Source organism: Lactuca serriola, chromosome 1 (assembly GCF_051521515.1).
Source record: "Lactuca serriola cultivar US96UC23 chromosome 1, Lser_US96UC23_V15, whole genome shotgun sequence".
In the NCBI taxonomy this organism is placed as follows: Eukaryota; Viridiplantae; Streptophyta; class Magnoliopsida; order Asterales; family Asteraceae; genus Lactuca; species Lactuca serriola.
In genome coordinates, this window is record NC_136408.1 from 60,261,588 (window position 1) to 60,289,528 (window position 27,941).

The 27,941-nt window shown below is 31.9% G+C and overlaps 5 protein-coding genes across 5 annotated transcripts; 3 read left to right on the forward strand and 2 right to left on the reverse strand.

Annotated features, from left to right (window-relative positions):
* The first annotated feature begins 1,452 nt into the window (after nucleotides 1-1,452).
* Nucleotides 1,453-5,054, forward strand: LOC145089505 (protein NRT1/ PTR FAMILY 2.7-like). The gene is made up of 3 exons (XM_079027937.1): nucleotides 1,453-1,578; nucleotides 1,678-2,437; nucleotides 4,070-5,054. Exons 1-3 carry the CDS (start codon nucleotides 1,488-1,490, stop codon nucleotides 4,884-4,886), a joined length of 1,668 nt encoding a protein of 555 aa, XP_078884063.1. The 5' UTR covers nucleotides 1,453-1,487; the 3' UTR covers nucleotides 4,887-5,054.
* A 1,170-nt stretch (nucleotides 5,055-6,224) lies between these two features.
* LOC145068807 (protein NRT1/ PTR FAMILY 2.7-like) lies at nucleotides 6,225-16,581 on the forward strand. Its single transcript, XM_079015803.1, has 3 exons — nucleotides 6,225-6,298; nucleotides 6,386-7,145; nucleotides 15,517-16,581. Exons 1-3 carry the CDS (start codon nucleotides 6,235-6,237, stop codon nucleotides 16,367-16,369), a joined length of 1,677 nt encoding a protein of 558 aa, XP_078871929.1. The 5' UTR covers nucleotides 6,225-6,234; the 3' UTR covers nucleotides 16,370-16,581.
* Nucleotides 16,582-16,909: 328 nt separating this feature from the next.
* Nucleotides 16,910-17,541, reverse strand: LOC145055869 (CAAX prenyl protease 2-like). The gene is made up of 4 exons (XM_079004178.1): nucleotides 17,430-17,541; nucleotides 17,275-17,337; nucleotides 17,109-17,186; nucleotides 16,910-17,007 (listed from the first exon to the last, which is right to left on the reverse strand). The coding sequence occupies exons 1-4, from the start codon at nucleotides 17,470-17,472 to the stop codon at nucleotides 16,910-16,912; spliced, it is 282 nt and encodes a 93-aa protein (XP_078860304.1). The 5' UTR covers nucleotides 17,473-17,541.
* A 745-nt stretch (nucleotides 17,542-18,286) lies between these two features.
* On the forward strand, nucleotides 18,287-25,524 carry LOC145089511 (protein NRT1/ PTR FAMILY 2.7-like). Its single transcript, XM_079027942.1, has 3 exons — nucleotides 18,287-18,360; nucleotides 18,455-19,211; nucleotides 24,462-25,524. Exons 1-3 carry the CDS (start codon nucleotides 18,297-18,299, stop codon nucleotides 25,312-25,314), a joined length of 1,674 nt encoding a protein of 557 aa, XP_078884068.1. The 5' UTR covers nucleotides 18,287-18,296; the 3' UTR covers nucleotides 25,315-25,524.
* Nucleotides 25,472-27,765, reverse strand: FACE2 (farnesylated protein-converting enzyme 2). Its single transcript, XM_079027948.1, has 8 exons — nucleotides 27,443-27,765; nucleotides 26,822-26,881; nucleotides 26,474-26,686; nucleotides 26,283-26,394; nucleotides 26,126-26,197; nucleotides 25,967-26,029; nucleotides 25,801-25,878; nucleotides 25,472-25,707 (listed from the first exon to the last, which is right to left on the reverse strand). Exons 1-8 carry the CDS (start codon nucleotides 27,659-27,661, stop codon nucleotides 25,571-25,573), a joined length of 954 nt encoding a protein of 317 aa, XP_078884074.1. The 5' UTR covers nucleotides 27,662-27,765; the 3' UTR covers nucleotides 25,472-25,570.
* Nucleotides 27,766-27,941: the final 176 nt, after the last annotated feature.

Here is a 27,941-nt window from a genome sequence, read left to right on the forward strand (position 1 = left end):
TTTTAGCCCGGATGCCACATGAAACATCGAAGCAATCTTTTGAGGTTCAAAATACTAACCATGCCTTCTCCTATAAAGGTTACCTCATTGGTATACAATAGGTATGATTTGTGAAAGTGTTGGACCATTCAAAGGAAGGTAATACCTTTGAAGATGTGAACACCATAAGTCGTTTTCATACGAACACTTAAAGCTTCCATTATAATGATGAATAGAAAAAGGAAATCGGATCACCTTGAGTCACTTCTTTCTTGATATTGAACTCCTATATAGCATGGTGAGTGAGCTATTCACAAGTATTGATGCTCTCGCGAAGGTTAAACATCCCATAATCCAGTTTCACCATTTATCACCGAAGTTCATTTGTTTCGTAATATATTTGGTCATGAAATTTTTTGAGACCTAATGTCATTTAATTTCAAATTTGTATCCATTGTCATCCCTTACCATATGTTACCGATCCTTAGCAACTTTTGAAAAAAAAAATTGGCTCAATTTTTTTTGTCATGAATTTTGTCCTTTTTTAATAAATTTGCCCTAACTTTTTTTTTTTTTTTTTTTTTTTTTTTTTTTATAAAATATTGTTTATGATAAAACATTTCAATAATAATTTTTTCACTAAAAATTTCAAAGAAAAATCAACAATGACATCAGCATCCCACAAAAAAAAACATGATTTTACTTTATATTTGTTTTAATATATGATATGGGTTGCACAACTATCCACTACGATTTCACCGATTGGCAAGGATATGAGGGAGGGGGCTCACCTATGGTGAAATGCTAGCAAGTCACAACCTTATCTTTCTCATGATCACCCCTAATTAAAGCCTCCAAGATTAGAAGTTAGGAACTCTCATATGGGGAATCATTGTCTTTACCAAGTGATCATGGCTAAATGTACATACAATATAAATTACTTCATAATTTTTTTAGTTTATTGACACCTACATGAAAATGTATACACATGTTTTGGATTTAGCCGATAATTGGTCAAAACTCCATTACAAGGTAAATAATACAAATTGGTAAAATATATAAAACAAGAAATATCAAAAGAACAAAATTTTTGTAAATATATTGAGACCAAATACGTAATAAAAAATAAAATCCGTGCAATTTTATATAATTTTTTTGGCCAAGTATCGTGAAACTATACAAGGCCATATCATATAATGGATACAAATACAGCATTTAATGATTTTGGGTCTCAAAGAAAATATAGTGATCAAATAAATACATAGCAAATAGTTGTTTAGAAAATTTCAACATGAACCTAATTAATTATTATAAAATTAATTCAAAGACATTGTAGTCCAAGTTTGGATAACAAAACACCCCCTTAATAATAATACATTAATACTTAGCTGTCGATGATATGTTTTCTAACAAAGACAAAATAACATACGCATGACTTATGAGTTATGACCCTACCTTTAAGAGGTCCATAGTCCCATTTGCTATATTAACCCCAAAATAACATACGCATGCTTATTTCCTCAAACACAAATTTTGCAGCAATGGATGCAGAACCAAAACCATCTAAAGGTGGCTGGATCACCTTCCCTTTTCTTATAGGTATATGTTCTTCTTCTTTTGTTTAACTTCTAGTTTTAAATCCAAGTCTCTTTAATTAAAATCATAACACAAAACCAATTTTTTGTCATCTAAATATAGCAACCATGGCTGGTTTGACACTAGCAGCGGGAGGATGGGCAAATAATATTATCGTGTACCTAATCAATGAATTTAACATCAAAAGCATCGATGCTGCTCAAATTGCAAACATAGTCAATGGTTGCACCACCCTCTTCCCAATCTTAGGAGCCATACTTGCTGACTCGTTTTTTGGCTCATTCTCAATCATTTCGGTTTCATCTCTTATATCTTTGGCGGGCATACTGCTACTAACCCTAACTGCAACACTCGACCTGTTAAAGCCCGCACCATGCGAAAACGGGTCGAACCTTTGCGTGGGCCCATCAAAAAGTCAACTCGCGATACTGTACACGAGCCTAGCTCTTTCGAGCATTGGGCTCGCGGGTACACGATTCACGTTAGCAACAATGGGAGCAGATCAATTTGATAACCCTAAAGATCAAGGGGTTTTCTTTAATTGGCATTTTTTTACTATGTATGCCGGGACACTTGTTAGTGTTGTGGGGATTATTTATGTTGAAGACAATGTGAGTTGGGGACTAGGATACGGTTTATGTGTTGCGGCTAATTTGATTGGTTTAATGATTTTTGTGGTGGGAAGACGTAAGTATCGGCTACTGAAGCCACAAACAAGTCCGTTTACTGGATTGGCTTGTGTTGTGGTTGCAGCTTTCCGTAAAAGGAAAGTCTTGTTGTCACTTAAGAGTGAGGATTATTGCCAAGAGCAACAAGGTGGAGGAACGAAATCGGTTAGAACTACTCCAACAAATAGCTTCAAGTAAGTATCTACAAGTTTTTATTTATTTATTTAATGATGAAATATGAAAATGTATATGGATGAAGACAAATTAAGATTCGTGATTCTCCTAACAATAATTTCTGGCATTGAGAAAACATGATCATAACAAAAATACAATAGTCCCAAATAAATTGGTAATATTTATTTATTACACCGAAATTCGTTGTTTGATGATATTTGGTATATTGTTACGTTAAACCAATAAAAAGATGACATAAATTTACTTATATCATATATTGTTCCGTAAAGCTTTAAATAAACCCAATTGAGCATTTAAATTATATATTATAGCATTTTAAATATTCAAAGGGAAGTGATTCCTACACAACGATTTTTTTTTTCATACACAATAAATTATGCTTTATAGAGTTGTACGATACAACACTTTAATGCATAACTTGCTATGTATGAAAAAAAAAATTGTTATGTACGAATTAGTTTTCATATTCAAATACTATAACTAATTTGATACGCATACTTTTAAAAGTTTTTTTTGTCACCTAGTAATTTGTTGTGATGAACATTTCCGAATGAAGCCAACTTAACTTTGGAACTTTTAGTGGGTAATAATAAAGAAATAGCAAGTTGAACCCACCAACCAATTTCCCAAATATGTAATCAAGAAAGACCAACAAAGTAGTAAGCCCACCTACCAATGATTAATTATCGGAAAGCTTATTCATTTTGTTTCAATTAAATTATATTGATCTAATTTTAACAATTAATCTAATATAAATCTTCCATAATCTTTTTTACGCTTTAAAAAAGTATTATTCTCTTGTTCTTTTGGATCAAAATTTATTTTTCACAGTTGTTGATTTTGTTACACCTGCAATCTAATATAACTAATATGGTCATAAAAGAAATAAATGTTTAACTGATAATCTTGTTGATCTTTATACTAAACATAAAAATATAATGACAATTTTATCTAGTTTTACACGCAACATCAACACAATATGTTTTGGTATTTAAGGCGGTATTAAAAATAAGAATCCTCCTCTCATTAATATCATAGATCTTGAAAGACAATTTGATAAAATAATATAATATCCAACGTTCTTACAAAATAAATTACATAGTATACTTAAATGTCTTTCAAGTATCTTGTAGATAATGTTTAAAAGGACATATCAATGGTACATGAATCGGTGTCACCTTTATATTTTCCAGTTTTAGGCATAATGATAAGTGAGAGATACTTGCCATTGAAGCAAAGCATGAATGAATGATCGATTAGTGCATATGTAACTCAAGATGCACATCGCAATTATTGCATAATGCAGGAGTGCGAGGGTGGACCAAATTTCCAAAGCCAAAAAATCAAATGCAATCAGAAGTCAGAACTTAAAACGAAACCCATGCATGTCTTTCGATTCTATTTTTTTTTTCAATGTTCTCCTTTAATTTTTAAACTCAGATTTATATCCGGTCTTATCTTGTTCAATAACGAAATCATATGAGAAAAAAAGTCTTTCATATATTAAAAATGTAACTTACAAATTCGCGGAGTAGATGGACATTTTGTAATAACATTGAAAATGAGGTGATTATTGATCTACAAAGTACTAATCTTCGAAATATGCTAATTAATGATTAAAAATGAAACAGGTTCCTAAACCATGCAGCTCTAATAAGCCAAGAGGACACCATCAACAAACCATGGAACCTATGTACACTACAACAAGTCGAAGATCTGAAAACCCTAATCAGAATCTCCCCACTTTGGTCAACGGGTATTCTCTTATGCACCCCTATAGCCATCCAAATGAGCCTGATAGTCCTCCAAGCTCTAGCCATGGATCGTCACTTGGGTCCCACTTTCCAAATTTCAGCAGGAACCATGATGGTCTTCGTTATGCTTTCAACTTCCATCTCTCTCGCCCTCATCGACCGTTTCCTTCTTCCCACATACCAAAAACTTACAAACACCTCCCTCACACCCCTACAACGCATAGGGGTGGGCCATGCTCTAACTGTGTCAAGCATGGCCATTTCTGCACTGGTCGAGTCAAAACGGCTTGCTGTGGCTCGATCACATGACATACACGGGAATTCGGTTGTCCCAATGTCCGTGTTTTGGATGGTTCCACAGCTTGTGGTTGTTGGTGTTGGTGAAGCGTTTCATTTCCCGGGTAATGTGTCGTTGTATTACCAAGAGTTTCCTAAGTCGATGAAGAGCACAGCTGCTGCAATGGTGGCCATGTTTATTGGAATAGCGTTTTATTTGGGGACTGCGGTGGTTGGGTTTATGAGGAAGACAACCGGGTGGTTGCCAGATGGGATTAATGATGGGAGGATGGATAATGTGTATTGGGTGTTGACTATTCTTGGGTTGATTAACTTTGGATATTACGTGGTATGTTCATGGTTGTACGAATACCAAAATGTCGAAAAGATGGAGATCTCAAGTTCAAGTCCTTGCTAAGTAATCATCTATATGCATAATGTTATAATAATTAGACATAATAGAAGCGAAAGATAAATTGTGAAGTAAGGAGTTTGATGGTTATATTTGAAATCTCATTACTTGGGATCAATTACGGATATAAGTTGTATAAACCTTTTACTCGTAAGTGCATTATACTTAATTATATTTACCAAGAGACATTTGACATAACGGTATCAGAAGTTGACAGATAAGCGTCCCTCATCTAAAGATCGAGGGTTCAAATCATGTTGCGGACGAAAGGTGTATATAACAAATATATTTAAAAAACTAAAAATTGAAAAAGTAACAAAAAATAAAATAACATTAAAACTTTGAACTAAATTTCATAAAATAAAAAATGAAACATATCATGTTCTAACGGATTAGAACATATAATCAAAAAATATATCTAATCAAAAATTAAATATATCAAGACTGATTTGTGTCCGTATATACATATAATCAATGGAAAAGAAAAACCCATTAAAATATGTATAATCAATGGAAAAGAAAAAACACATCAAAATATATACAGGAGGTGTTGGTGTTAATATACAATTGTCATTGTGAAATTTATATTCAAGAACGAACTTATGTACGTAAAAAATGAAGCTCAAGATCGATTTGCTATTTTTTACTTATGTCCCAAGAGATGCATATTCAGGGCTTCATTCCACATATCTGCATTGTGCATTATGTAGGCTGCATTCAAGTCCACATAGACAAGAGAAATATTACTAATCATTTATGCAAGGCTGTACTAACAAAATAAAAATGCTTAACTCGATGAATGTTAATAATAACTTGTTATTTATTTGTTTTTTTGGAAACGACATGTTATTTATTAATTTGTGGTCTAAAAACATGTTGTGCGACAAAGCCCACTTGTTGCATATGAGTAGCCTTCAAAATGAAGTTATTACCATTTCAATATATCAAATGAGCTCAATTAAAACTAACTCTGATCGGATTACTAAGAATAAACTATTTGTAAAGCATAAAAGTAGAAGAGACAAACATGAAAAATTATATTGCTCGATTGAAATGTGAAATTCCAGTCTACCCCGGCAGGGAAAGCTTGTCTCCTTTCCTTAATAGCTATAATACCCAAACGGTCAAAAGTATCCTAAAAAGAGCCAAATTATGGAAAGCCCAACCGCAATTAACTTAAGAGATAGAATCTGAAAAAAAAAAAAAGTTACTTGATGTCCATAGTTCTGATGACTTGACATTATTGACATGCATATGGTATGACCCTACCTTTATGGGGTCCATTGTCCCGTTTTCTATATATATGTACCCGAAAATAAACTTACACATTCAGTTGCATACAAATTTTGTAGCCATGGATACAAAACCATCTGTTACACCCACCAAAGGAGGCTGGATCACCTTCCCTTTTCTCATGGGTATGTGTATGTTCTTTTGTTTAACTTTTAGTTTTAGAATCCAAGTCTCTTTAAAATCATAACACAAAACCATTTTTTTAAATATAGCAACCATGGCTGGTTTGACACTAGCCGCGGCAGGATGGTCAACTAATATTATCGTGTACCTAATCAACGAATTTAACATCAAAAGCATCGATGCTGCTCAAATAGCAAACATAGTCAACGGTTGCACCACCTTGCTTCCAATCCTAGGAGCCATACTCGCGGACTCATTTTTTGGATCGTTTACAATAATTTTAGTTTCATCTCTTATATCTTTGGCGGGCATACTGCTACTAACCCTAACCGCAACACTCGACCCGTTAAAGCCCGCACCATGCGAAAATGGGTCAGAACTTTGCGTAGGCCCATCAAAAAGTCAACTCGTAATCTTGTACATGAGTGTGGCTCTTTCAAGCATAGGGCTCGCAGGTACGCGGTTCACGTTAGCAACAATGGGAGCAGATCAATTCGATAACCCTAAGGATCAAGGGGTTTTTTTTAATTGGCACTTTTTTACCTTGAATGTCGGGATACTTGTTAGTGTCGTGGGGATTATTTATGTTGAAGACAATATGAGTTGGGGATTGGGTTACGGTTTATGTGTTGCTGCTAATTTGATTGGTTTAGTGATTTTTGCGGTAGGAAGAATTAAATATCGGTTGTTGAAACCACAAGCTAGTCCCTTTACTCGTTTGGCTTGTGTTGTGGTAGCAGCATTCCGGAATCGGAAACTTTTGTTGTCGCTAAAAAGTGCGGATTATTGTCAAGAGCCATATGCAGAAAGAACAAAACTGTTTCGAACAACTCCAACAAATAGTTTAAAGTAAGTATCTACAAGTTTTTATATATTTATTTATTTTTTGTGGAATATATATATATATATATATATATATATATATATATATATATATATATATATATATATATATATATATATATATGCACACACACACATTAGTCGTTATTTGCGCAAAACGGCGGTGACGAATACTATACGACATTGATCAATTCATTTAAGTGAATAGTTTCCTTGCGACTATCAGACCAAACCATAAAAATCATTACATTTTAACAAAGTTACAAAATAATGAGACTTTCTTAGTTCTTAAAATTATCAAACGTTGATAAATTAATTACCGTGTAATTTCCTTGCATATTGCAATAAATCAAAACATAACGATAACTCCAAATAAATGTAACATCTTAGCTTTTAAAAAATTGACTCGTGAGGACATCTTATAAAAATTGAAAAAAAAAATACAAATCATAAAATCGAACATAGTACTATGTTGGAGAGAAAAAAAATTGAAAAAATGGATTATTAGAGTTGAATCATGAATCATTTTTATGATCCATGATTCAATTTTAATGATCCCAAAAAAAATTCAATTGTTTTTCTCTCCAATATAGTATTATGCTCGATTTTATGATTTGTATTTTTTTTTCAAATTTTTTAAGGTATCCTCACGAGTTCTCACCGAAAAAATAGTACTCACTGGAACCGAACCCTATATATATATATATATATATATATATATATATATATATATATATATATATATATATATATATATATATAGAAAGAGAGAGAGAGAGAGAGAGAGAGAGAGAGAGAGAGTTAAGTTCATATGAGACGACCTAATTTTGTTTAACCGTGAGATATAATCATATTCACTCATTTTATAGATAAAAAAAATTAAAACGCAAAACAATCGAAAATTTTCGAAAAAAAATTTCAAATATTATTTTCGTCATTTATATTTTTCAATTTTTTTTTTGAAAAAATACCAAGATATAAAAACTTAATAATAAAATATACCGTTTTTTTACATATTCTAGTAGAATATTAGAATATTTTAAATTTCTGACAAATCTGGTAGAATATTCTAACATTCTAAAAATCATATTAAAATATTTACAGTGTAATATTCTATTAAAATATTTCACGTATATTTAAAAAAAACAGTAATTTATTTTATTTTATTTATTTTTATTTTTTAGGTAAAAAAAAGTATAAAAAATAATAATTAAAAAAAGAATTTTTCAGATTTTTCCTTTTATTTTGCATTTTAAATTTATTTTTAGAATGCGTCTCACGGTCTTTTATATATATATATATATATATATATATATATATATATATATATATATATATATATATATATATATATATATATATATATATATATATATATATTTGTTCGGTTTATTTGGTTAACCAAATTAAATTAGCTGAAAAGCAAATAACACAAACACGTTAGGTTCTATTTGGTTTCGATTTTTTGTCACCTCCTCATTGCAATAATCGTTGGACATGACTAATTATAAGAAACAATAATTTTATTATTTATTTAGTTGTGTACTATTTTATTTTGGAATATTTTAATTATGACATTAAACTTCTTTATTTTTTACCATGAAAATTCCACCTATGTATGGGGACATTAATATCATCGATCTTGAAAAGACACTGGATAAAATAATATAATACCCAAAGTTCTTACAGAAAAAATTACATATATAAATATAATACTTAAATGTCTTTCAAGTGGTATCTTGTAGATATTGTTTAAAAGGACTTATCAATATCAATGTATATGAATTTGTATCACCTTTATATTTTCCTGTTTTAGGCAATGATCATGAGTTAGAAATACTTGGCATTGAAGCAAAGTATAAATGAATGACTAGTGCATATGTAACACATGTATGGCGCAATTATTGCCTAATACATGAATATATGAATAGGCGACCATATTCACAACCAATCAAATTTAATTGGAATTTAAATATAAACAAAGTGTATTTTCTTTTTTCAAATTTATCCTTTGATTTTTGTAAAGTCAATTTTAGTTAGATATTATTTTGTTCAATAAGGAAATCATGTGAATTTTTATTAAAGATAATTAGATAATGATACAATAAATTACAAGCTACACCATATATCAATCTATATAACCTATTTTTATAACTATTTATGTAAGAAAATATAACTTTTCCACTTTAATGCAACTTAGTCATTCAAATGTAACTTATCAACTTTTTACCATTTTATATGACGATTATATAAGATGATAAAAAAATGATAAGTTTTGTTATAACAGATTATTAAAATATATTGTGTATAGTTGATCTAATCTCCAATTATGTATTAAGAAAACGAGTTATTCATTTAAAATGATCATATTTGAAAGGCTAACATATCAATATAACCATTTAACCACATTTTCAATCGTCTATTAAAAAAAATAATCAATTTCATGAAAAACTAACTTAAGAATTGGCAAGATTATTTTTTCAAACAAAAAACTCATGAAAATTTGAATATATTCATGAGGTTGAAAATTTTAAAAATGGATCAAACAAATATTTCATAAAAATGTAAATAAAATAAATTGTAGCAAAAATAATTGAAGTATATATGTGGTTTTGAGGATCTCCATTGCGGATTCAAATAGTATGAAAGACGTTTTTTTATACATGAAAATAGAAAAATGAAAATAGAAAAAATAGTAGTAGTTATTTGTCTTTGTTGGATTTAAAACCCCAAGTCTAAGCCCTAAAAACCATACTCTTTAACATTGTTTTTCAAGAAATACTCATCTTATTCGATTTTGATCTTAAACCTTATGAAAAATACATTACCGTTGTGTTTCGAGTTTTTTATTTGAAAGAAAAAGAAGGGTAATAAGAAAAGAAGGGGAGGGAAAATGAAGATATATAGTTGTATATTTATGTTCTCAAATTCAAAAGAAAAGATATGAAAGTTAAATTAAATGGTAAAATATGGAGTCGTGATGGAGAACAATTGAACAACATGTACATTAGAGGCGTTGAAGAAAATCACGATTATGTAAGCTTTGTAATTTTTTTTTTTTAATATTAGATTGAAGGATAAAATCAGTAAATGACAGCCTTATATATCTTTGTCTACAAATCCCTCTCATTTGGGGGAGGAAACGTAGGATGAAAAATTATGAAAAAATATTCTTCTTTTCTCACTTTCACTTTTTTCTATTAAAAAACTAAGAAACAAGAACTTTTATTATTTTCTTTTATTTCCTTTGACTTTTCTGCTTAAAATCAACTTGGGGACACCGTGTAAATACACAAATATATTTAACAAAAAATCACGATATTTAGTAATTTCGTATATCCATGCCTAAAAGTCAATATGGTTTTTCTAAGAAAAAGTCATCTCTATTAAAAAGGTAACATGCAAATGAACGAAGTAGATTCGCATTTCATAATAACTAATCATCATTTTAATATTGAACTAAATACCAACATTCTTTAGTTTGATGGTACATTAATGGTCCAATTTTGGATACCTTATGTGGTTTTGGTCCTCCTAGTTGGAATTTTTGTGTAATTTTGGTCCATACCTAATCTGAAATGACGAACATGCCCCTAAAATTGTTTTTAATTTCTTTTTATCTATTTTGTGAAGATTTTTTTAATTAACTAAACTAAAAAAAAAAATCCTATGCAACCCCACATAAGTTATCATGCCTAATACCCACCCCTCCCCCTCTCTTGATTTTCCTTCTTCTTTACTTTATGGCTAGACATAACCTCCAACACCGGCCAAGCCTCTGGCGATGACAACAACCCCACCTCCAATCGCCTAAACAACAAATTTCTCACTGATGAACTATTCCCCTCCATCGCCACACTATGAGTCAATCGGAGCTAGGGTTTGCACCAAACAATTTAGGGTTTTTTTATTAACTGTGGTGAAGTATGAGAGGAATTCGACAATTGAGGTGGTTCGAATCATACACAAGAAAGAATGAGCGATGACGAATGGGTGGGGAAGTTTCATCAGGTCTAAGGAAGGAGAGATTAGGTGAGGGTGGGATTGGATGTTTGCGATGGGCGATAGTGGCATTCAGTGGTGATCGTGGCAGTGACTTTAGTCATCACCAACCTTAACAAGCTCCAATAAGAATCATAGTGCTCCTCCGGCTATAATGAGAAACACAACTTCCTTGCTTGTTCATCATCGACCACCCTAACAAACTCTGATTTCAATGGCTTTAGACCCAGATGCAAACTACATTGACACACACACACACACACACACACACACATATATATATATATATATATATATATATATATATATATATATATATATATATATGGTTAGGTTCATATGAGATCTTTATATTTTGTAAGACATGGGGACGCAATCATAACCACTCATTTTGTAGATCAAAAAAACTATTTTTAAAATGCAAAATAAATGAAAATTTTCTATTTTTTTAAATATTATTTTTTTCATTTAGATTATCCGAAAAATATAACATCTCAAAAATAGAGGTAAAATTTTTCAATTTAAAAATCATCAATCCATACAATCGGTGTCACAAAATCCATCACAAAACAGTGTATCACAAACATCAGAGTAAAATGGGAATCAATGCGGAAACATAAAGGAGACGTTGTGCGATTACGTCAAACCCTTCGCTTTCGTACCAGAAGTACCTAAAACCATAAACATAAAACTGTAAGTATAAAGCTTAGTGAGTTCCCTAAAAATATCAGATACCATACATATAGTTGGGCCCAGCCCTGAGGTATGTTCCAATCCAACATGCAATCATGGGCCCAGCGTTGGGGTATGTTTCAACTCGAACATGCAATAATAGGCCCAACCCTAGGGTTTCTATCAACCCAAATATACAATCATGGGCTCAGCCCTGGAGTTTCTTTCAAATCAAACATACAATCATAGGCCCAGCCCTAGGGTTTCTTACCCAAACATATAATCATGAGCCCAACCCTGGGTATATTTCAACATAATAATACATCAAGAGTCACAAAGACAACTAACATCCTATATAACACAATCCAGTGGACCGATATTGGTGCATTCGACCCACAAGTACAGTGAGAAGACTCACCTCTTAGTCGAAACTCAACTACTGCTACTCTCACTGCCAGAAATAAAAAGCCCTTAGTTCTTATTCTAAAACTAAGAGTTTGACCAAAAGTCAACTCAAGTCAAAAGTCAACAGACAATGGTCAAGGTCAAGAGTCAAACTTCTCACTTCAGTGAATCGCCATGTCATGGCCATCATTGGCCACATCGTGGCACTGAATCAAGACAAAGCAGTCGATCCATCCTTAGTCGCCACAACATGGCGACCTGATGTCGCATCATGGGAACTAGGTTCCAAACAGCTTAATGGATTAAGATGTTTCCTTTAACCCTAAGAGCTTCAAAGCTCAGATTTGGTATGAAACACGGTCAAGAAGGATAAAGTTTCCAACTTTATCCCTTAAGACCACCCAAAAGGTTAAAATCTCAAACATCCACCGTGCAATGCATGCAATTATTGATAGACAGAAGAATCAAAGCTCAGATCTGGTATGAAACATGGTCAAGAAGGATAAAGTTTCCAACTTTATCCCTTAAGACCACCCAAAAGGTCAAAATCTCAAACCCGAGGTTTCAAAAAGGATAGACAAGACATGGATTCATCTATTAAGCACTTTTTCCAAAAAGTCCTTAGTCCATTAACTCCAGAAGGGTTTCTATCACCAAAACTAACATAAAAGTCGGTGCTTTATAGACATGCATGTCCAATGCATGTCTTGAATCCATAATAAGTCAAAATAAGGGTTTTTGATAAATAAAAAATTCTCATTTATGGCTTAAAAACTTAACTATACTTCAGATCCAAACCATTAATCACACCAAATGTCTCAGAGATTTATAAAGTTGAAAACTTTTTGAGATATCACCTCTCCAACTAACAAGAACATGAAGATTAAGGGACAAAACTCAAGATCTAACAACCTAACATGATAAAGATCGAGTCTTGGACACTTACAAAGTTCTAGAAGAGTGATAGGACGAAGAAATGAGGCTTGTTTGTTGAATCTTAGCTCACCTCTTCTTCATTTTTCCCTTAAGAACTTCTAAGAACACCAAAAAGAGCTTCAACAATGGAGGAAAGAGATTAGGGTTTCTTCAGAGCTTCAGGAGGCTGAGGATAAGCAAACCCTAACCTCCTTATTCCTTTAAATAGGAAGCAAACCCAAAAAAATCGGGTTTTCCATCAGACAGTTGTCATGTCATGGCCATATACTGCCTCGTTGTGGCGGCTTAAATGTAACACGTGTTCCAAGCTTGCCTCGCCACGTCGTGGTGGCCCCTCCATCATCTCGTTTCAACCCTAAAATACCATATATATATATATATATATATATATATATATATATATATATATATATATAATAAATAATAATAAAACATAAAGTACCTCAAGATGAGGGTTTTACGAAAAAAAATACATTTTTTATATATACATGAAATATTCTAATAGAATATTACAGTATAAGTATTAAAACAAAATTGTTAGAATATTCAAATATTATAATATGCTAACAATTTTAGTAGAATATTAAAGTACTTTAAAATATCTAACAATTTTAATAGAATATTAAAATATTTTAACATTCTAAAAATTATATTTGAATATTTACAGTACAATATCCTACTTCCTCCGTCTCATATTAATAGTCCATGTTTCATTTTTAGTTTGTCTCAGAATAATAACCTGCTTCTAAAAATAAATTTGTCTTTTCCTATAATATCCCTCATTATTAGTTAAATTACCATGAAATTAAATGCAACTGCCATTGAATTATATACAGCAAAAAGTAAAACTATCGATTCATTTAATAAAGTAATAATAATTAATGTTTCCTTAATCTGTATATTTTTTTTGTCTATGGACAATTATTTTGGGATGGAATGAGTATTATAATATTTCACATATATTTAAAAAAACGATAATTTTTGTTTTTATTTTATTTTATTTTATTGTTTTGGTAAATTAAATGACAAATGATATTTAAAAAAAATCTCCATTTTTTCTTTTTATTTTGCATTATATAACTTCAATTCAAAATTTAAAAATAAAACATCTTTACCCTAATACTGAACACATTTGATATTCATGATTTTATTGTCCTTACTCCTTTGTGTGCATTTATCTTTCAAAAATGGAATTTGCATATCTATTTAGTCGCGTCCAAACAAGTCCGACATGACAACATTTCTTTTGTTTTAATTGTATTGGTATTTTTAATCTTTTTATGTTTATTATATTAAACATAAATTTTATTAATTCGAACTATATCCAACGAATAAAATAATTAATTTTTTTCAAACATCTAAAATAAAGAAAATGATCATATATAATTAATAAAAAGTATGGTCTAATTAAGAGAGATGCTAAATACTCCCTCCGTCCCAATATTATTGTCCACAGACAAAAAACACATAGATTAAGAAAATAATTAATTACCACTAACTTTATATAATAAAATGACAGTTTTGCCTTACTTTGCATTTAATGTTGCATTAAATGTTTAGTTTGTTAAGTAATAATGATGGGTATTTTGGTAAAAATGTTATTTATTTTTAGAAGTGGACTATTATTTTGGGACAAACCAAAAAGGAAAGATGGACTATAATTTTAGGACGGAAGAAGTAGTTTATATTATTTTTTAATTTATTTTTAAACAATAACGTTGCTGTTAAATTATACATAAATGTAGTTAATATGATAAAATATGACATTTTTTTTTGAAAGTCATGAGAGAATATATGACATTTGTTTGAGAGAATAAAAACTCTTTGCTTTAGTTAACACTTTCCATCTAAATAAGCAAACGAAAAATAACATCCATATACCTACAACATCCATGTTTGATACATAAAGGTAGTTGATATGAGAAAATATGACATTTTTTTTGAAAGTCATGAGAGAAAATATGACATTTGTTTGAGAGAATAAAAACTCTTTGCTTTTGTTAACACTTTCCATCTAAATAAGCAAACGAAAAATAACATCCATATACCTAGCTACAACATCCATGTTTGATACACTTAGAAGGGATAAATGCATATTTATGTAAATCATGTTTCATATTTTTATGAATTTATTCAACACAAAGGTTTTTGGTAGAAAAATATACAAACATGTTCCAAATCATTTACTAAAATGTCACGCTACATTATGTTAAACATTTAAACAATCATCCAATGTTGAATATATAAATTAACTATCGGTAAATTTATGATTAATGATTATGTTTTTTTGTAGTTTATATTATTTTATTTTGTTAAACGTGTATTACACCGGTTATATAACTAATGATTAAAAATGATACAGGTTTCTGAACCATGCAGCTCTAATAACAAGCCAAGGGGACACCACTTCAGACAACAGCTCAATCAAAAAACCATGGAACCTCTGCACAATACAACAAGTCGAAGACCTCAAAACCCTAATCAGAATCTCCCCACTTTGGTCAACTGGTGTTATGATGTCCACCCCTTTAGCCATCCAAATGAGCCTAATGGTCCTCCAAGCTTTAGCCATGGATCGTCACCTCGGACCCACACCCACCACCTTCCAAATCTCAGCAGGAACCATGATTGTCTTCGCTATGCTTTCAACTTCCATCTTTATCGTTCTCATCGACCGTTTCCTTCTTCCAACATACCAAAAACTTACAAACACCTCCCTCACACCCCTACAACGAATAGGAGTGGGCCATGTTCTGAATGCGTTAGGCATGGCCATTTCGGCACTGGTCGAGTCAAAACGACTTGCTATGGCTCGATCACATGACCTAAAAGGGAATTCAGTCGTGCCAATGTCTGTGTTTTGGATGGTTCCACAACTTATGGTTATTGGTGTTGGTGAAGCGTTTCATTTACCAGGTCATGTGTCGTTTTATTACCAAGAGTTTCCCAAGTCGATGAAGAGCACAGCTGCAGCAATGGTGGCCTTGTTTATTGGAGTAGCGTTTTATTTGGGGACTGCAGTGGTTGATCTTGTGAGGAAGACGACGGGGTGGTTGCCTGATGGGATTAATGATGGGAGGATGGATAATTTGTATTGGGTGTTGACTGGTATTGGGTTGACCAACTTTGGATATTACTTGGTATGTTCGTGGATGTATGAGTACCAAAATGTCGAAAAGATGGAACTTGATGATAGTTCTAATGGTCCTTGCTAAGTGATGTATCTGCATACATGCTATGAATAATTGAATCAAGAATCAAGTAAATGACGATTGATAGAGGAAACAGGTGGATCGATTATCATATTGTCAACTCTTATCAAATCTATAAATTATGTCTACTAATATATAGAAGCTAAATGGAATATAGAGGATCTTGTATTATAGAATATAAATGCTCCTTAGAATAAGTTTGCATAAGTTTAATGTTCACGGAATTTATTATGCTTTATATGTTTATGTAGTTAACTGTTTAAGGAATTTATAATGAAAATTGATAAAACTGCTACGAAATTTATAATAAAACATTGATACGGAGTAGTTATTCAATAACCATCTTGATACTACACAAAAGATTTTTTGTTAAACTAAAATGTCCATACATGCTAAGACAGTATGAAATAACCAATCTAGATACTACACAAAAACTTTAACAACCAAAAAATGTTACCTTTTTGAGACAACTTTCATATCCTTAATCAGCTTAAAAAGTACAATACTCTTAGCCACCTGAATGATCATATAACCATGTCAAAATCAAACAATTTTATGATTGTACAACTCAGGGGAAGTGAGTGGAAACAAAAGATATACAAATCCAACTACCCCTGCAACAAATCCCACACTCACCATTCCTGAAATTTTTCAGATTTGAAAATTTATGATTAATTGATCCATAATAATATATAAAAAAAAAAAAAAAAAAGATATTTGAAACGATAATATGTTTTGTTACTTGTCCTTGGAGAAAAGAATGCAGGAAGGCCCATGAAATTACAAAACACGTGCGACACAAGTGGTGCTGCTATATGTCCTGCAATTAACAACAAATATTATTATTTAGATAAATCACTAGCAATTAATAAAACATTTAACATCATTAATTTTTAATCATCACTCACCAGTTCGGACAAAAAGAAATGATGCATATAACCCAAAGATCACAGTGTACCCAAGCTGAAAACCTAAAAAATAGGAAAGAGATATTTGGTGCATATAATTAAAAAAAAATCCTTCAAAGAAAATGTTAAAGAGCATGTGAAAAGGTAGCAAATACCTGCAACCATGCAAGCTTTCAGAAAACTGGAATCTTGATGCATGTAGAACTCCAGTAAATGATTTAAGTGAGCTGCAAATAAAGTTTTAAAAACTGTATGGTGTAAGAAAAGAACTTTTAAACCAAAAAAAAAATCAAATGAAATAATAATAAAAAAAAAACTAAAAAGAAATCAAAAAAGAAATGGAGAAGGACGTAATTTTCATTACAGGTTAGGCAGAGATGAAACGTATAAGTTAAACCAAACAATGGAAGGGTCCGATATAATTTTTAAAAATAAGGATTAAACATGTAATTTAACACTTGCACAGTAGGGAAGATTCGTGTAATTTACTCTAAAAATATAAAAGTGGAGAGCAAAATGGTCGTTTCATCAAACTTAACACAACAAATATAACAAATGTTAAAATTAAAAGACCAAAACCACAATTAAAATGCCAAAAAAATCATTTTTACGAGTTGAAATTATTTTGGACCTTAACTAGAAAAATACAAACCATATGAATCATTTCTCCGGTATAAACAAAGATAGGGATCAAAACCACACGTTTTTGTTAAAGGATCAAAACCACAATCAAAATTAATCCATGTCAACTGGACAAAATTATCAAAGTTAAAACTTTGTGGGACCTTACCATCAAAAAATTGAAAACAATTTTTTTTCTAAAATTAATTCAAGTTAGAATAGTCTAAGTTTGGATAACATACACCCCTTTAATAAGTTACTTTTGATGTCCATAGGTACGATGACTTGACATTATATACATATGGTATGACCCTACCTTTATGGGGTCCATTGTCCCTTTTTCTATATATATGTACCCGAAAATAAATTTACACATTCAGTTACATACAAATTTCGCAGCCATGGATACAAAACCATCTGGTACACCCACTAAAGGAGGTTGGATCACCTTCCCTTTTCTCATAGGTATGTATATGTTCTTGTTTTGTTTAACTTTTAGTTTTAGAATCCAAATCTCTTTCAAATCATAACACAAAACCATTTTTCTATCTAAATATAGCAACGATGGCTGGTTTGACACTAGCCGCAGGAGGATGGACAAATAATATTATCGTATACCTAATCAATGAATTTAATATCAAAAGCATCGATGCTGCTCAAATAGCAAACATAGTCAACGGTTGCACCACCTTGCTTCCAATCCTAGGAGCCATACTCGCTGACTCGTTTTTTGGATCGTTTACAATAGTTTTAGTTTCATCTCTTATATCTTTGGTGGGCATACTCCTGCTAACCTTAACTGCAACACTCGACTCGTTAAAGCCCGCACCATGCGAAAATGGGTCGGACGTTTGTGTGGGCCCATCAAAAAGTCAACTCGCAATCTTGTACATGAGCATGGCTCTTTCGAGCATGGGGCTCGCAGGTACACGGTTCACGCTAGCAACAATGGGAGCAGATCAATTCGACAACCCTGAGGATCAAGGGGTTTTCTTTAATTGGCACTTTTTTACCTTGTATGTCGGGTTACTTGTTAGTGTTGTGGGGATTATTTATGTTGAAGACAATATGAGTTGGGGATTGGGTTACGGTTTATGTGTTGCTGCTAATTTGATTGGTTTAGTGATTTTTGCGGTAGGAAAGAGTAGATATCGGCTACTGAAACCACAAGAGAGTCCGTTTACTCGATTGGCTTGTGTTGTGGTAGCGGCTTTCCGGAAAAGAAAAGTTTTGTTGTCAACGAAGAGTGAGGATTATTGTCAAGAGTCATATGAAGGAACAAAATTGGTTAGAACAACTCCAACAAATAGCTTCAAGTAAGTATCTACAAGTTTTTATATATTTATTTTAGGGTGGAATATATATATATATATATATATATATATATATATATATATATAGAGAGAGAGAGAGAGAGAGAGAGAGAGAGAGAGAGAGAGATGAAGACATATTAAGATTTGTGATTCTCTTAATAATAATTTTTGTTAATCAGAAAAGTTGATATAACTAAAATAAAAAAAAAGTCTCATAATAAATTGGTATGATATTTATACATTGTTACGTTATATCAGTAAAAAGATGATAAAAATTTACTGTCATATATTGTTTCGTAAAGCTTTAAATACACGCAATTGAGCACTTAAATTGTATATTTTAGCTTTTTAAATATTCAAATACTAGAATTAATTAGATACACATATTCTTTACTTATACTTTAAAAGTATTTTTCTTTTTTGTCATAATGGATGGTAATAATTTGGTGATATGAACATTTTTGAATAAGCCAACTTAATTTTGTAACTTTTATTGAGTAAACAATAAATAAATAATTATCTAAAGCTCTATTTGATTTGTAATATCAATAAAATTTTATTTTTAACTTTTTTTTTTAAGCTTTTTTTAAAGTTTCTTTTTATTCTAATAGTTAAACATCATTTTCATGCACTTGAGATATTTTTTCAAACATTAGTTTATAACAAAAAAGAAAAAACCATAAAAATAATATAATAGTTGTTATAGTATTTTAATATTTATCATTTATACCATTTTAATCAATTTAAATCCTTTGTTTCATATAATTGTTGATTTTATTTTGTATATCAATATATTAGTTAATTAGTTAAAAAGTATAAATATAAAATATAATTAAAAAGAATAAAATAAAAGTATTATTAAGATGAGATAATTATATGTAATAAATAAAAAATTAATAAGTGGTAAGAGAATATCAAATAGTTTAATAATAAAATAAAATTATCCATATATTGAATAATAGTTGAAATAACAATAGCTAGGGTATCCCATGCTTCATGATGGGCCGAAATAACATACATCTTTCTTATAGATAACCATATACCAACCTAAGTATAAATTTGATGAAGTGCATAATACAATCTCCTCAAAATCCATGATTTCTTACAAAAAATAAATATACCAAATAATATTAAATAAAAAACAAGACAAGTTGCAGGAAATAGCAACACATGTTACCTCCTTTTTTACCAATATAAGCAATGTACTTTGTTTTTACTTATAACAACAACATAATTACATATGTTTACCCATAATAGCAACATACTTGTATTTCTTTGTGCATGCACCCTCACTTCATTTTCTCAATCATGTATGTTTCCGTTGTTGGGTAATCTTGATGGATCAAGTCGGGATTTTGGTTATAGGTTAGTGGGCCACTAAATACTAGAATAAGTTAGGCTTAGTTGGTCTTTGGAGGACCGAGTCTAGAGGAAAATAACGTGGCTTAGTAGCCACTTTAATAGGAGCACATGCACCTACACTTGTTAGGGTTATTACGTATTCTTTCATGTTTATATAGCTGAGTCTGTAGTCTTTTTGTGTGTGTAATCAGTCTCTTTCGAAGGTAATATATACAGAAATTGCTGTTTTGATTGGTGCTAAAAGGGTGAGTCCAGGCCTAAACTAACATCTGTGTGCTCTTTCCATGCCTTTCATAAAAGAATGCTTCACCACTTGCTTTAACAACCAATTTAGAGGTAGTTTGTGTTCCATAGTCTGTTTGCATATCACCGACATTCATAATCAAATAGAAAAGGGTTAAGGTTTTGAAATGGCAACTTACTTTCAGTCAAAATTTGAGGTTTTTTTGGGCGGTCAAGGTGCATATGTGGTGTTGAATGTTGATGTCACGTTCACATGGGTATAAACTCAGGAAGCATGCTCATGTCATCTTTTATAATGTTTCTCGTCACTTTATCAAGCAACTCAGTAATTTGAATTTCACCTTCACCATAATCATCTAAAAAATCTTTAAAATCATGTTCCAAACTTTGATCCTGATTGATTACTATGTTCAATACATATTAGAAAGGGAAATGCAAATTGTCACATAAACACATAATTCCAATTTACTGCTTTTAAAAGTAATTTGTCCTAATAAGAAACAAAGATTTTAATTATTTTCTAATTAGTTTGTTGTACTTAAATACCATGTTATAATATCGCATTAGTGTATTTCGATTCCTCTCTTTTCCATTAAAAAAACAAAATGCCCTCAATCTTTGATTTTACATCCAAAGCGAGAGAACATAAACACTTACATTTGTGGGGTTGTCATATTAGCAGAGTGGCATTCACCCATCACTATCGGATATCCATTTGAAAAATGCACCCGATGTTTCTCAATCTTTTTCCAAAATCAAAGTCAAATTCAATTTCTATACCCATAAAAAACCTTCGAGTCAGATCTCAGAGAGCACTACAACATGTTATTCCTCCCTAAATTGTGCATACACATTTTGAACCTACATATAAGAAATAAATCTCATTTTAAATGGCGTTTAAATAGTGAAAATCAAATGATCTTTTGAAAATTTGCTTATCCAATTCATGAGCCCTTGTATGAGTTTTTTGACTTGTTTACTACCATCTAAGGACCATTTTTAATAACTTATGTCAAGCTTAGCTATTTAACATTTCAAGGATGTATTGCTATATGACTTCTCTTTAATGGGTTTTTTTTTTCAATTTTTAAGATTGATTTTTCTTATTTAGCAATGGTCTATCCATGTTTTTAACTCTTGATTACTCGTTTCAATAAATGATTCTGAAAAACAACACATTGTTGATGTAAAATCCATATATATATATATATATATATATTCTCCTGTGTTTTTGTTTTGTTTGTATTGGGGTTACACATTATGGATACACATACTTGAAGTTCAAATAAAATCCATATATATATATATATATATATATATATATATATATATATATATATATATATATATATATATATATAAAATTTAGTTATGCTTTTTTTACTGGCTAAGGTCACCCTTTAATGCATTCAGATCACCTTTTATACATTAATCATGATGCAAAAGCAAGCACCACAAACTTATGCTATTCTTTTGTGGAAAAAAAAGACTATTCTTTCAGCAATCCTGATTAGTGTATAAAACGTTAAAGAAACATACTTACGTATTTTACACACCATATACATATAATCCCCTTATCAACCAACATAATAGCATATATCTTTAGTGATTCAACATTCAAAATCTACGGAAAAGAAAAACCCATAGAATACACAACACACAAAGACACACAACAAATAAACAAAAATCCACAGAACTTACAAATACAAGTATAAGAGATTAAGAGGCATTGATATTTGATAGATATAGAATATCCTAAAACTAATTGAATCAGATGAAAATGAGTACCTATGGAACTGAGATTCAGAAGGGGAAAGGTTATCAACACCTTTAGCAATACTATCGCAAGATACCCTATTAGGGGAAAGGTTATCAACACCTTTAGCAATACTATCGCAAGATACCCTCTTGGAAATTCAACTAAGGGAATAAAACCCAGATCGAAAAATGGATATAGATGGAAATATCTTCCTTTAACCAAGATGAGGAACTATAGGAATGAAACCCATGATGTATTTTCCATTAACACAACAAATAAACAAAAATCTCTCATGCGTTTAAGTTGATGGTGTGGGCGTGTATGATGAGTTTTCTTGAACAAATTTTTGGAGTAGTCAAAGCACAACCAAATAAATATTTTCTCCAAACCATCAATTCTCTGGTTGTTAATGGTGGTGCATCCGAAGCGAGACCTTCAACACCTAATGTAAATGGTTTAGTTTCAGTAGAAGTGGAGGTAATTGGAGATGCATACAATGAAGCAGGAGGTGTCGACAGGTGTTACATTCCTGGATTAAGACTACTAGGTGTGGTCAACATGTTATTACATATTATCACACCCAAAGTGTCCACATCATCATCCTAGTCAAAATTTGGTGTTATAACACCAAATGTAGAAATGGACAACACCAAATAACATGAGATAACACATACTATCTTCTATTTCTTTTTTTTTTGGATGTTTTTAATTTCTATTATTCTAATTTGTTTTATTTTTTTATTTTTTTCATATATCTATTAAAAACATATAAATTAATAAAACATAATTCCATTAAATAGTAAATTAAAAATACCATACAAACTTAAAAAAAACATTACAAAACAAAAAAAAATTGAACAAAAAACACACGATAGTCCTAATAATTAAAAAAAAACACCGACAAACTATTCTTCGTCCAATTATTTGCTCTCGATCTTTGCCTTCATCCTCCGTATCATTTCAGCTCATCTAAGTGGCAAATTTTCTTCGGTTGTCGTAAGAGTTGCTAAATCTTTCGATATGCGATCTTGTTCAACTTCTTGACGAAGGAAATCCAAATGCTCCCGTTGCAATTCATATATTTTATTTGCAATTTCCGTGTGGGCGTCGAATTTTTTTTTCATTTCCTCGTGCTCTCAAAACCGACTTCCATTCTCCTCCGCATGTCGTTGAGCGCGCTTCGCTTTGTCGCGCCCCATCGGTCGTCGTGGCGGAGAGATTTCCTCGATGTCGTCAAACTCGTTCGGGATCTCATCGGTGTCCGCATTGAGGTTGATGTTCGTGTGTCCGTCGGAAACGTCAACCGAACCCGAACCACGAGACCTATTTGATTGTTGTTCCAATGATGTTGGTGTTTTTATCCATTTTGGATCTTTCCTCACTATCTCCCATACTTTTTCGTAATCAATACGTGACCCATTTGCACGTGATATTCCTCCCTCATGGTTCTAAACACATCGAAATCATTGGCACCACTTTGACGTTGCGAAGAAAATTTGTTGTATATGGAATTGAAATCATAGTCATCCGATGGTGGAGAAAAATGAAGTTGAAGAAAATCAAGATCATGTAGACTAATGATTTTTTTATATTAGATTGAAAGGTAAAATAGGTAAATGATAGCCTCATATTACTTTCTCTACAAATCCTCCCAAAATGAGAGGAAAGGTAGGATAGAATATATATATAATCTTTGTTTTTTAGTCTGCCTTTTTATCTTTGCATATGTGGTTTACAAAGTGCAAATATTTCACCTATGGAAAAATAAACATTATCTTATTAAATATATAGCTCAAGCCACCAATGATTATATATTAAGCTTCGAAATAATGATATTGTAGCGAATATATAGCTCAAGCCACTATAACTAATGATTAAAAATGATACAGGTTCCTAAACCATGCAGCTCTAATAACAACTCAATTGGACACCACTTCAGACAAATACTCCATCAAAAAACCATGGAACCTCTGCACAATACAACAAGTCGAAGACCTCAAAACCCTAATCAGAATCTCCCCACTTTGGTCAACCGGTGTCATTATGTCCACCCCTTTAGCCATCCAAATGAGCCTAATGGTCCTCCAAGCTTTAGCCATGGATCGTCACCTCGGACCAACACACACCACCTTCCAAATCTCAGCAGGAACCATGATTGTCTTCGTTATGCTTTCATCATCCATCTTTATCGCCCTCATCGACCGTTTCCTTCTTCCCACATACCAAAAACTTACAAACACCTCCCTCACACCCCTACAACGCATAGGGGTGGGCCATGTTCTGAACGCGTTAGGCATGGCCATTTCAGCACTGGTTGAGTCAAAACGACTTGCTATAGCTCGATCACATGACCTAAAAGGGAATTCAGTCGTGCCAATGTCTGTGTTTTGGATGGTTCCACAGCTTGTGGTTATTGGTGTTGGTGAAGCGTTTCATTTACCAGGTCATGTGTCGTTTTATTACCAAGAGTTTCCCAAGTCGATGAAGAGCACAGCTACTGCAATGGTGGCCATGTATATTGGAGTAGCCTTTTATTTGGGGACTGCAGTGGTTGATCTTGTGAGGAAGACCACAGGATGGTTGCCTGATGGGATTAATGATGGGAGGATGGATAACTTGTATTGGGTGTTAACTGGTATTGGGTTGATTAACTTTGGGTATTACTTGGTATGTTCGTGGAAGTACAAGTACCAAAATGTTGAAAAGATGGAACTTGATGATAGTTCTAATGCTCCTTGCTAAGTGATGTATATGCATACATTCTATGAGTAATTGAATCAAGAATCAATTAAATGATGGAGGACACAGGTGGATCAATGATCATCAAGTAAATTATGCCTACTACTATATAGAAGCTAAATGGAATAGAGGAACTTGTATTATAGGATATAAATGCTCCTTGAAACAATTGTAAGATCAGATATAATAAACTAAAATAAGCGAATTTTCACAGTTGTTGAGTTTACATTTTTGGTATTAATAAGCAACTGCATAGTTTCTAGCTCCTCCAATCACAGTATCTATGCCAGCATTTACAATTGTCAGTTCTATCATTGTACAACTCAGGGGAAGTGAGTGGAAATAAAAGATACACAAATCCAACTACCCCTGCCACAAATCCCACACTCACCATTCCTGAAATTTTTCAGATTTGAAAAATTATGACTATGTAATTGATCCATAATAATATAAATAGTTAATTGAAATGATGAAAATGTGTTTTGTTACTTGTCCTTGGAGAAAAGAATGCAGGAAGGCCCATGAAATTACAAAACACGTGCGACACAAATGGTGCTGCTATATGTCCTGCAATTAACAACAAATATTATTATTTAGATAAATCACTAGCAATTAATAAAACATTTAACATCATTAATTTTTAATCATCACTCACCAGTTCGGACAAAAAGAAATGATGCATATGACCCAAAGATCACAGTGTACCCAAGCTGAAAACCTAAAAAATAGGAAAGAAATATTTGGTGAATATAATAAAAAAAAATCCTTCAGTATAAAGAAAATGTTAAAGGGCAAGTGAAAAAGTAGCAAATACCTACAACCATGCAAGCTTTCAGAAAACTGGAATCTTGATGCATGTAGAACTCCAGTAAATGATTTAAGTGAGCTGCAAAATATATGGTGTAAGAAAAGCTGTTTGACATGAATATGTGGAATAAAAGATGGTGAAAATAAAAAACTGTTGGACTCACCTAGGCTAAAGAAAACTGGAGAGAGAAGAATTACTGTATAAGGTTTGAATCCTCCACATAGAAGCAAAGGTATCATACAAGCTCTAAAAACCAACTCTTCTGTAAGTGGAGCCTGTAAATTTGATAAATTCTCACTTTATAAACTCAATGTTTAGATAGAACTTTGAAAACAAGAGACATACGAAACTCACCACAATATAGAGTCTCCATGATGAAATATTGCATAAATGTGAATGGATCCAGTTGATGAAGTTTTGAAGAACAGTCTTTATGCCATGAAGTGATAGATCTATTTGTTGACCACTTTGCTCGTTCAACAAGGTCCAGAGTGAGAAAAACTTGAGGAGAAATGATCCGGTGTACATGAGAGATGTGAGGAAAAGAGGAAGGAGTACAGCTTCCCACTGTTTCATACATAAAAGTCCATTTCAGCAATTTACAATCTGCAAATCATGAAAGATACATAAATTGATAAAAACAAGTGTTTATGACTTTATTCATGTTTGATGCACCTGTGTACAAACATAAGGACTACTTACAGTGTGGTGTGGATGGATACCATAAGCACTAAACAAGTATGGTGTTTCCCAGCTCTTTATCTGGAACAATTAGGGAGGAATTTGGTAACATCAGTAAGTTGAAAAGGAATCACTTCTCTATGAACAGTTGTTTAAACCCTAAAACTGGTTGGAGAAAAATAAACTCTACTAAAAGAATGAAGTAGGGCCTAAAATGGGACTGTAACATCTAAAAATTGGTAGCTTTTGAGCTGAATGAAACTTCCGATGTTTAATCATGAATCATCTATTTAATTTGGCAAATTTTAAGCTGAATATGGTTTATTCGTCAATAGCATTTGAACTTAAAACCTAGTTTTGTGCAAAATTATCTCCTAAAACAAATAATACCAACGGATGATCGATTTTGTAAGAGATCCAATTTGTCTTTTACAACCTAGCAGTATGCAAAGCCAAAAAGCACAAAATCGCAATATAGCTTGTAATTGAATTTTTTTTTCTTAAATATTGTAATTGTCACGACAGAAAGCAATTACTAGTTCGAAAAGTCCATTGCTCTAATACTCATCGCTGATTTTGTCAATGGGCATTGCAACTATCGAAATTTGCACTAGAAAGGGGATAATGGAAGTTTCAACTTACAGGAAGGATAAAAGCGCAGACAAGAAGCGAGACGAAGGTAGAAATACCAGCGCAAATGAACCGTCGAGTCATGTAGCTCTTGAAGGATGTGGGAGGTGGGAGACGGAGGATCAATGTGGGAGAGTAAAGAATGGCAACGTAGAAAATAGTCATAGCGGTACACGCCACGACTGCTACTGATACTGAAACGCCATCGCCGGCGCCGCCGTCTACCTCCATTTCTGATGGAATTGAAGACTGAATGTGTTTCTCCAGATTGCGGGTTCAATTTCTTCGTCGAACTGTTGACCTACAGAAGACTAGCCCACATCCTTAGGTATGATTCGTCTTCTTTTTTATTTGGGTGAAAAAAGTGTTAAACTTTTTTTTTTTTTTAAATAAAAGAGAAAATCATCAAAATAACGATCTTTCCTAGAGTAATTAAGATTTTTATAACAAAAATAACCACTAGTCTGTCTAAAATACGTGTATTTGATCCACTTTCTTGGCTTAAGGAAAG

Excerpts from the sequence above, each read along its gene's own strand:
- LOC145068807 (XM_079015803.1), top strand. The coding sequence starts at position 6,235 with ATGGATACAAAACCATCTGTTACACCCACCAAAGGAGGCTGGATCACC. Across the intron at positions 6,299-6,385 it reads CACCTTCCCTTTTCTCATGG|CAACCATGGCTGGTTTGACA; the intron begins GTATGTGTATGT and ends TTTTAAATATAG. Across the intron at positions 7,146-15,516 it reads ACTCCAACAAATAGTTTAAA|GTTTCTGAACCATGCAGCTC; the intron begins GTAAGTATCTAC and ends AAAATGATACAG.
- LOC145089505 (XM_079027937.1), top strand. The coding sequence starts at position 1,488 with ATGCTTATTTCCTCAAACACAAATTTTGCAGCAATGGATGCAGAACCA. Across the intron at positions 1,579-1,677 it reads CACCTTCCCTTTTCTTATAG|CAACCATGGCTGGTTTGACA; the intron begins GTATATGTTCTT and ends ATCTAAATATAG. Across the intron at positions 2,438-4,069 it reads ACTCCAACAAATAGCTTCAA|GTTCCTAAACCATGCAGCTC; the intron begins GTAAGTATCTAC and ends AAAATGAAACAG.
- LOC145089511 (XM_079027942.1), top strand. The coding sequence starts at position 18,297 with ATGGATACAAAACCATCTGGTACACCCACTAAAGGAGGTTGGATCACC. Across the intron at positions 18,361-18,454 it reads CACCTTCCCTTTTCTCATAG|CAACGATGGCTGGTTTGACA; the intron begins GTATGTATATGT and ends ATCTAAATATAG. Across the intron at positions 19,212-24,461 it reads ACTCCAACAAATAGCTTCAA|GTTCCTAAACCATGCAGCTC; the intron begins GTAAGTATCTAC and ends AAAATGATACAG.
- FACE2 (XM_079027948.1), bottom strand. The coding sequence starts at position 27,661 with ATGGAGGTAGACGGCGGCGCCGGCGATGGCGTTTCAGTATCAGTAGCA. Across the intron at positions 26,030-26,125 it reads GAAAGCTTGCATGGTTGTAG|GTTTTCAGCTTGGGTACACT; the intron begins GTATTTGCTACT and ends CCTATTTTTTAG. Across the intron at positions 25,708-25,800 it reads ATTCTTTTCTCCAAGGACAA|GAATGGTGAGTGTGGGATTT; the intron begins GTAACAAAACAC and ends GAAAAATTTCAG.
- LOC145055869 (XM_079004178.1), bottom strand. The coding sequence starts at position 17,472 with ATGCATCAAGATTCCAGTTTTCTGAAAGCTTGCATGGTTGCAG. Across the intron at positions 17,338-17,429 it reads GAAAGCTTGCATGGTTGCAG|GTTTTCAGCTTGGGTACACT; the intron begins GTATTTGCTACC and ends CCTATTTTTTAG. Across the intron at positions 17,008-17,108 it reads ATTCTTTTCTCCAAGGACAA|GAATGGTGAGTGTGGGATTT; the intron begins GTAACAAAACAT and ends GAAAAATTTCAG.